At 37.6% G+C, this 8886-nt stretch overlaps 1 protein-coding gene across 1 annotated transcript; it reads right to left on the reverse strand.

Annotated features, from left to right (window-relative positions):
* Positions 1-4218: 4218 nt before the first annotated feature.
* Positions 4219-4821, reverse strand: LOC110038792. The gene has a single exon (XM_020743693.1). It carries the CDS (start codon positions 4819-4821, stop codon positions 4219-4221), a length of 603 nt encoding a protein of 200 aa, XP_020599352.1.
* Positions 4822-8886: the final 4065 nt, after the last annotated feature.

Here is an 8886-nt window from a genome sequence, read left to right on the forward strand (position 1 = left end):
AGTAAGTAAAGGGTCCCTCTAAAAAAACACAAAAAAAACAAAAAAAAAAACCTAGGGGATCCTAAAAAAAGGATAAAAGTCAGTTTACAATTCTAAAATGAGGGACATTGATAAGGTCCCTAGCATGCAAAAAACTAAGAGGGGGGGGGGGGGGGGGGGGGGGGGGGTTGGGTGGAGAAGATAGAAATGAAGTTGAAGTTAAGCCCATGTCTAGCAATCCAATTTGCAGGTTTGTTCCCTTCTCTTTAATTGATGGAGAATTGTGTGGTTGTATGAGATGTAATATATTTGATTTTTTGTATCCAATAAGAATGTTGCCAGGATGATAGTTCCTCTTGCTCAAACAGATTAATTAGGATAGTGGAATCCACCTCATTCCACAGATGGGTCCAATTGGTTTTTACTGCAATCATTAGGGTGCAATACAATAAGTTCAATTTCTAGTACATCAACAGCAATAACAGGTGCATGGAAGAAAAGAAGACTCGAAAGTGGTTAATGAAGATCCTCCCCCACCCCAACACCATGATCAGAAAAACTCCCATCTGTATTAATTTGGATAATAGAGTGACTAGGGGGTCTCCAAAACACTTTATTGATAAGGGGATGAGATGAAATCTCAGTAGGAGAGGAGCAAATGTTAGGGAAATGCTTCTATTGTATCAACTTTTGGATAAATGACATGCAATTTCTCATAACCCCAACAGCAGAAGTAAAGTTGCCCGCATGTTTAGCTAGGTTTTTAGCCATACAAATGAATGAAGCAACTAATAAAGGAATGAAAGCAACATTTTAAGTGTTCCAGCTATGCCAAATTCCTTTTAGGTGATCTCACTCAAAGGCAGATTTCCTCAAAGTTAGATGTGTAAATAGTGTTGTCAAAACATCCTGAGAGAAACTGCATTCAAAAAAGAGATGAGAAATGGATTCCTCTTTGTCCAAGCACAAATGGCATATAGAAGGGTCCCTCAGGCCTAGAAAGCCAATTTGCAGGTTTGTTCCCTTCTCCTTAATTGAAGGAGAATTGTGTGGTGGTATGGGATTTAATCAATTTGATATTTTGTATACTATAAGAATGTTACGAGGATGATATTTCCTCTTGCTCAAACGGATTAATTAGAATAGTGGAATCCACCTCAATCCACAAATGGGTTTAATTGGTCTTTACTACAATCATTAGGGCACCATACACAACTAGAAGTTCAATTTCCAGTACGTCAACAACAATAATAGGAGCATGGAAGAAAAGAAGACTCCAAAGTGGTTTATGAAGATTCCCCCCACCCCAACACCATGATAAGAAAAACTCCCATCTGTATTAATTTGGATAAAAGAGTGACTAGGGGGTCTCCAAAAGACTTTATAGTTAAGAGGATGAAATGAAATCTCAGTATGATAGGAGGAAATGTTACGGAAATGCTTGTATCGTATCAACTTTTGGATAAAGGACATGCAATTTCTCATAACCCCAACAACAAAAGTAAACTTGCCCTCATGTTTAGCTAGGTTTCTAGCCATACAAATGAAGCCATACAAATGAATGAAGAAAGCCATACAAATGAATGAAGAAACTAAAAAAGGAATGAAAGCAAATTTTTAAGTGTTCCATCTATGCCAACTTCCTTTTAGCTGGTCCCACTTAAAGGCAAATTTTCTCAAAGTTAGATGTGTAAATAGTGTAGTCCAAACATCCTGAGAGAAACTACATTCAAAAAAGAGATGAGAAATGGATTCCTCTTTGTTCAAGCACAAATGGCCTCTAGAAGGGCCCCTCAGGCCTAGCAAGCCAATTTGCAAGTTTGTTCCCTTCTCCTTAATTGAAGGAGAATTGTGTGGTGGTATGGGATCTAATCAATTTGATTTTTTGTATCCAATAAGAATGTTGTCAGGATGATAGTTCCTCTTGCTCAAACAGATTAATTAGAATAGTGGAATCCACCTCAATCCATAGATGGGTCGAGTTGGTCTTTACTTCAATCATTAGGGCGCAATACATAACTATAAGTTCATATTCCAGTACATCAACAACAATAACAGGTGCATGGAAGGAAAGAAGACTCGAAAGTTGTTTATGAAGATCCTCCCCCACCACAACACCATGATCAAGAAAACCCCCATCTGTATTAATTTTGATAATAGAGTGATTAGGGGGTCCCCAAAACACTTTATAGATAAGAGGATGAAATGAAATCTCTGTAGGAGAGGAGCAAATGTTAGGGAAATGCTTGTATCGTATCAATTTTTGGATAAAGGACATACAATTTCTCATAACCCCAACCACAGAAGTAAACTTGCCCTCATGTTTAGCTAGGTTTCTAGCCATACAAATGAATGAAGAAATTGAAAAAGGAATGAAGCAACCTTTTAAGTGTTCCAGCTATGCCAGCTTCCTTTTAGGCTATCCCGCTCAAAGGCAGATTTCCTCAGATTTAGATGTGTGATTAATGTTGTCCAAACATCTTGAGAGAAGCTACATTCAAAAAAGAGATGAGAAATGGATTCCTTTTTTTCAAAGAACAAATGGCATCTAGAAGGGCCCCTCAGGACTTTCATTTTAAGTACGTCATTAGTAGGTAATAAATTTTGCAGGGTTCTCCAATTGAAAAAAGACATAGAGGGAGACAGGTATTTATTCTAGATAACATTCCCTCATGGGACCTCATCCCAACAGAAGTGTTTAAAATAGATGGCTTTAGTGAGGCTTTGATTAGCATGAACTTACCATATTATTCTATCAGGTATGCCACTATCAAAAGGTAGTTTAGAGATGTGAGTGATGGATGGTTCTTGCAAAAGTAAGCTTAATTTAGTGAGAGACCAATGATCATCCTCCCAGCAATCAGCAACTTGAATATTTGTGTTAAGGGGGTTTGTAATAGGAGTAAGCCAATCCTCTGGACACCAATGCTCCAACCAAAAATTAACATCCCCTTTGCCCAAATCCTAGAGGAAAAATTTTTCAGCTTGATCTTTATGCTTGAGCATGCTGACCGACAGTTTAGAATCTCCTGATTTTCTGATAGTGAGTGAGGGATGCTGATCTTTACAATACTTAGCCAACATAAAATTTTCCAACAAAGAGGATTGAGCTCTAAACTTATTCCATATTTTGTATAAATTAACATGAAAGAGTTGTTGAAGTCCCTTAAATCCAATGCCACTAGCCAAGATAGTTTAGCTGTCTTCTACCAAGAGGCTCAATGTAGCTGCTATCTTTGTCCAGACCAAACGAATCTATTGAATGCCCTCTCGAATTGCAATTTAGTACTTTTCTTAAGATTGGTCATTTGGAGGATGTAGTAAGGAAAAGTGGTAAAGATTCTCTTAAGTAAAGTCAATCTACCCCCATTAGATAAGAAGGAATTAGTCCAACATGAGAGATAGGAGATAATTTTATTTTGGACCTCATCAAATTGAACATACTTAGTTCTACCCATAATAAAAAGGCCCCAAAGATATTTGAGAGGTATATGAGTGCAAGAAAAATTTGTATATTCATTTGTTCACTGCCTGCAGTTGGGAGAAGCCTTTTTGTGAAAGATCAATTGGCATTGATCAGGATTTTAGCACATACCTGAGTTTTCCTAGAAAGTATTGAGACATTTGATAACCTTTTTAACAGTAGCCTTATGAGAGCTTGAGAAAATCATGATATCATCATTATATATTAGGTGGGAGTTAGCCAATTTTGACGTAATGTGATATCTAGAATATTTATCTGTGAGAATGCTTTGATTGAGGAGTCTGGCCAGGTAATCAATGACCAATATAAAAATAGTAGCCGAGAGTGGGTCCCCTTGTTTTAGCCCTCTAGTTGCAGTAAAAGACCTAACCTGCCCATTTATAAAAATGGAGTGATAATTATTAGCAAGTCACCTATGTATAAGACAGCAAAAATCAGCAGAAAAAAGCCCTACCAGACAAGATCTCCATAACAAAGGACCAACTGATAGAATCATAAGCCTTTTTGATATCATGTTTGAAAATCAGATTACCCTCTGCAAGGATATACAAATCCAGAACTAGTTGCTGAGCAAGAAGGACATTATCAATTATAGATCTCCCTTTGACAAAGCCAGACTCATTGGAGCAAATGAGTCTGTCTAGATGTGGCTGTAGCCTTTTAGCAATGATTTTGCTAATTACTTTGTTGACTATAATGGTGAGGTAAATAAGTCTGAAGTGATCCCATTTATTCTAAACAATAGATTTGGAGATCTAAATAAAATTGAATTCACTGATGTACTGTGGAAGGTTATTGCACTGGAAGAAGCCTTTAATACCATCAGTAACATCCTTCTTGATAAAGTCCCAAGATTTCTTATAAAAATCTACAGTGAACCCATCAAGGCCAGCAGATTTGGAGCTATCTATAGAATTAATATCCAGCCAAATCTCTTGCTCAGTAGGAGGATCAGTGAGTTTAAGAGCCATAGTGTATGATCTTTCAGCATTGAAGTAAGTCCTATCAATTGGTGTCTTGTAATCTTCAGTATGCTTTAAAAGTTGTTGATAATAACAAAAAACATCTCTAGCTATGGATTCATTATCTTTAAGCCAAATTCCCTTAGTGGACTGTATGGAATGAATAGTGTTACATTTCCTTTTATTTTTGATATAAGCACGACAAAATTTTGTATTCCTGTCACCATCAGTGAAGATATTGAGAGAGGCCTTCTGCATAAGGAAAATTTCTTGATATTCAATTACAGTAAGCAGCTTATTTTGAGCAGTAAGTAAATCCTTTTCCTCAGCAAGCCCATTTTGGACTTGCATCTCTAAATACTCCACCTCAATTTGTGTTTTCTGCAGTGAAAACATTGTCAAAAGCTTCCCAATTCCACCTCTTAAGGGCTTTACCAATACTTTTTGAAGGATACAAAGTTTAATTACACCAATTAGTAGTAACAATATGATTGAAATCTTGATTGGTAGACCATATATTGATGTATCTGAAAGGTGAAGGCTACCCACTATTACATTGAAAAGTAATAGAGACCAATAGAGGTCTATGGTCAGACCTAGCTGGAATTAGGTGAGTAACATAAGTCATCAAAAACTGTGAGTACCAGAAATCATTAACCAAAACTCTATCTAATCTTTACCATATGTTGTCCCTCTTCTAGTTGAATGGAGGTCCTTTAAATCCTAGATCAAACAGACCTGCATTTATAATATTATCAGAGAAAATAGTCATCTTTGAGAGATTTGAGAATCTGCCCCTAGATATCTCAGCAGAAGATGAAATACAACTAAAGTCTCCTCCCACTAGCCAAGGAGAATTAAGCTATGTACAGATACTATGAATGCCCTCCCAGAGTTCTTCTCTATCCTCCTTCTTGCACCATGCATAGATGAAAGAAGCCTGCCCCATATGGCCTTTGATCAAAAAAGAAATGTGCACAAACTGGTAATGGTCCACCAAAACTTGTCAAGGGATTTCTTTTCTATAGAAAATCTAAATCTTATTATTTTTGTTAGCATAATGTGTAAAACCAATAAACTTATTAATAATTCTTTGAGAATACTTATGAACCATAGGTTCAAAGATAATAAAGCACCAAAGCTGAAATTTTTTATTCAAATGTAAGTCTCTTTTAAGAGATAGGGAGTGAGCAATACCCCTTATATTCTAGCATAGAAAGTTAATCATCTTTAGGGGAGGGGTGAAGTGAGGGTTGTGATCTAGATTTGGCTCTACCTCTAGAAGTCTTAGGGGAAATTCTTGTTATCCCTATTGAGCCACTTCAATATGTCACTATAGGTATCCCTTTGTGGTGTTTTTGATGTTCAGTAGCTATTTTTTTCTTCTTTTTAGCAGTGAGGATGTGTTAGTCCTCCTCCAAAGTATTCTTAAATTGTATTAGTGTTTTATTTTCAGGGACTGTTGGTATGGGGCAGCCCTCAGTCATAATCCCTCTAGGGGGAACAAGATCCGTAGAAGGTGAGGAAACATCTCCACTTCAACAACTTCTTTTCTCATAGGGAGTAAGTGTTCTGAATCTGGGGTATTAGATGGAGTAGAAATAGAACCAAGAGGATCTCTAAATGAACTCTGTGGCCTAGTGTTTTCATCAACACTGGGCATGACCATCTTCACAGCTTGGGGAACATCCTGCTTGCTGAATACTATTCGAATTCCTTTTAGGTGGGGGATGGAGCGTATAACACTTTTCCAAGGTTTGTCCAAACATTTTGCAATGCTGATAGAAGTAAGGCCTTTGCGCTAAAACCACATCCTTCCAAAACCCAGTTTCTTCAGTTCGAATCTAAACCCTTTTCAATTTTGGGAGGGTGATATCCCTCTCAATCCGTATTCTAGCACTGGCTGGTCTGGCCTTGTTATAGGTAGGTGTTTCCACCTTAAGTGGAGTGCACAAAGCTCTGCCAATGTTAAACAAGGCATTAAGACTGAATAATTGAAGAGGGAGCCCAAGAAATTTAAACCAAAGAGGAACCACAGGAGGATCCTTGATGAGGTCAAATCCTGGGTCCATTTCAAAACTTTCATTGAAGTTTCAGCTATCATAATAGACTATTTAGAACTTAATCTAGCATATTCTTATTCCACAGATAGTTGTGTAAGCAGATGCCTCCCATCTTACAATCCCACCTTCCATTCCATAAGAAGGTTGAGTGATTCAAATTAGTTTCCTACTAATTCCATTTTGGGATGGCCCAACATGAACTTTTCCACTAGAGTGAACTGCACCTCCTCATTTAGTTTTTCATATATATAGACTTTTTAAAATATAAGCACACATATACATCATATATATATATATATATATATATATTTATTTATTTATTTATTTATTTATATTATCTAATGATGATGGTGTCAGCTGGAGAAGGAGATCTGCTAGGGTTTCTGGTGGGATGAAGATTTACTGGAGCTGGCTGGAGGTTGGAGCTATAGAAGTGGTCTATTGGGTCCTCTCCTCAACTTGGTCACCTCTTTGGTGGCTTTTCTCTTTGTTTGAGCTTTTCTGGGCTTGAAGTTTTGAAGGGGTTACTGTTCCATTGATACTAGAGTTTCTCTGTCGTTTCCTGGTTTTAAGTGGTGTTCTTACCCACCTCTCTAGCAGGTAGTTTTTTTCAAACCTATTATTTGTTTGGGTTAGGCATTGTTGCCTTGCTGCTTTCCTTGGCTTGGTTTTCTTTCAGATGTTACTATTTAATTGCTTAGTTATTTCCTGGTTACGAAGAGGTGTACTTTTCCTGGTGACTGTCCCTTTTCACTTTCTATTATTATTTATCTGTTGAGCTTTTGTTATTGAAGTGGGGATTCTGAACACCCCCTTGGTGGCTTCTTTTGTGGTTGCTAGGGCAGGCTTCTCTTTTATTATGGCCACACCCATAGATGTTCACAATGAAGCTCAGTGGATTAAAGCCACATATGCAGGTGTAGTTGGAAAAGTCACTAACACTTTACAAGATCCTGATATACGTGTGTTTTTCCAGGCATTTCGTGATACAGCAGCTGACAAAGGATCTTGCCATTTATTCATCCACTTGGATCAAAAGATGGTGAAACTGTAATCTTTTTTTCTACCCTGGATATTGACTCACTCCAAGAAGAAGTTAAATTAACATTAGTAGGAAAAATCCAATTGGGAAACCCCAAAACGGAACTTGTTAGAAGCTTTTTTTATTCCCTAAAGTTTATTAGGGCTTGAAAAATTATGATACTTAATGGAAGACATCTCGTAGTCTAACTCTCTGTGGAAGAAGATTATGCCAGGCTCTTTGCTAAGAAATCCATAGTGATTGTAGGGACCACAATGAAAATTTAAAGTGGACCTCAGACTTTGATCCAAGCAAGAAACCTCCCATGGTACCTTTAGGTGGATACCTAAAGGTACCAGGACTTCCCCTCCCCTTTTTCAAAATTAATGCTCTGTTTAACATTGGTAAGGCATTAGGTATAGCTCTTAAGGTGGATACCCCCACTTATAACAAAGCAAGACCTACACTTGCTAGAATTCAAGTTGAAAGAGACATCACCCTCCAAGAGCTGAAGAGAATATGGATAGGATCTGATACTAATGGCTTCTGGCAGGAAATTGTTGCTGAGAAAAACCCTTACTATTGCCAACATTGTAAAATGTTTGGCCACACTGTAGAAAGATGCTACAAGCTCCATCCCCCCAAAAAGGAATTCTAATAATAGTTCTAAGGATTCTGGACATGTAACTGAAGAGATATCAAGAATTACCGCTAAAGGAACCCCCCCAATGAATGGTACTAACACTGATAAACAAAAGCCTCATCTTATTACTACAAGTACCCCTCACTATATATTGTTACTACTCCCCCTAGGGACCCATTAGGAGAGTTGTCTGACTCCCCTTCCAATAGTCCTATAGATGTATCTTCGACAAGGTTTGTCAAAAAAGAAGCCAATGAAGTGATTATTGTTACTCCTACATCTCCCAACCTTGATGGTGAGGTTGAGGGTGTGGGATTTTCCACTCACATAATTGTTCCTGAAAAAGCAATTGAAGAGAACAATATTATTGCTATGAAACAAACACTAGAAGAGGAAAGGAAAATTCAAATAGCAAGGAAAAAGAAAAAACAGGTGACAGAAGTGCAGAATCTCCAACAAGGGTCAGCCTTAATGAAGATAGAAGGCAATGTAAGGGCAAAGAATGGTTCCCCCTCTAAAACCTCTAGAGGGAGAACTAGGTCAAGGTCCTAGCCATCTCTCCACCTCCCCTCAATTAATGATTAACCTCCTATGTTGGAACATTAGGGGTGTGGCTCACCCCCTCTCTCTCAAAAGAGTCTTACATCTCAACTTTAAATACAACTTTGGTGTATTACCATCTTTGAACCTATGGTTCATAACTCACAAACACTCCCAAAAACATATCAAGAAGT

The sequence above is a fragment of the Phalaenopsis equestris genome, unplaced genomic scaffold, assembly GCF_001263595.1.
Source record: "Phalaenopsis equestris unplaced genomic scaffold, ASM126359v1 Scaffold233875, whole genome shotgun sequence".
In the NCBI taxonomy this organism is placed as follows: domain Eukaryota; kingdom Viridiplantae; phylum Streptophyta; class Magnoliopsida; order Asparagales; family Orchidaceae; genus Phalaenopsis; species Phalaenopsis equestris.

Bases quoted from the DNA above. Each gene is read 5' to 3' on its own strand.
- LOC110038792 (XM_020743693.1), bottom strand. From the start codon at position 4,821: ATGTTTTCACTGCAGAAAACACAAATTGAGGTGGAGTATTTAGAGATG.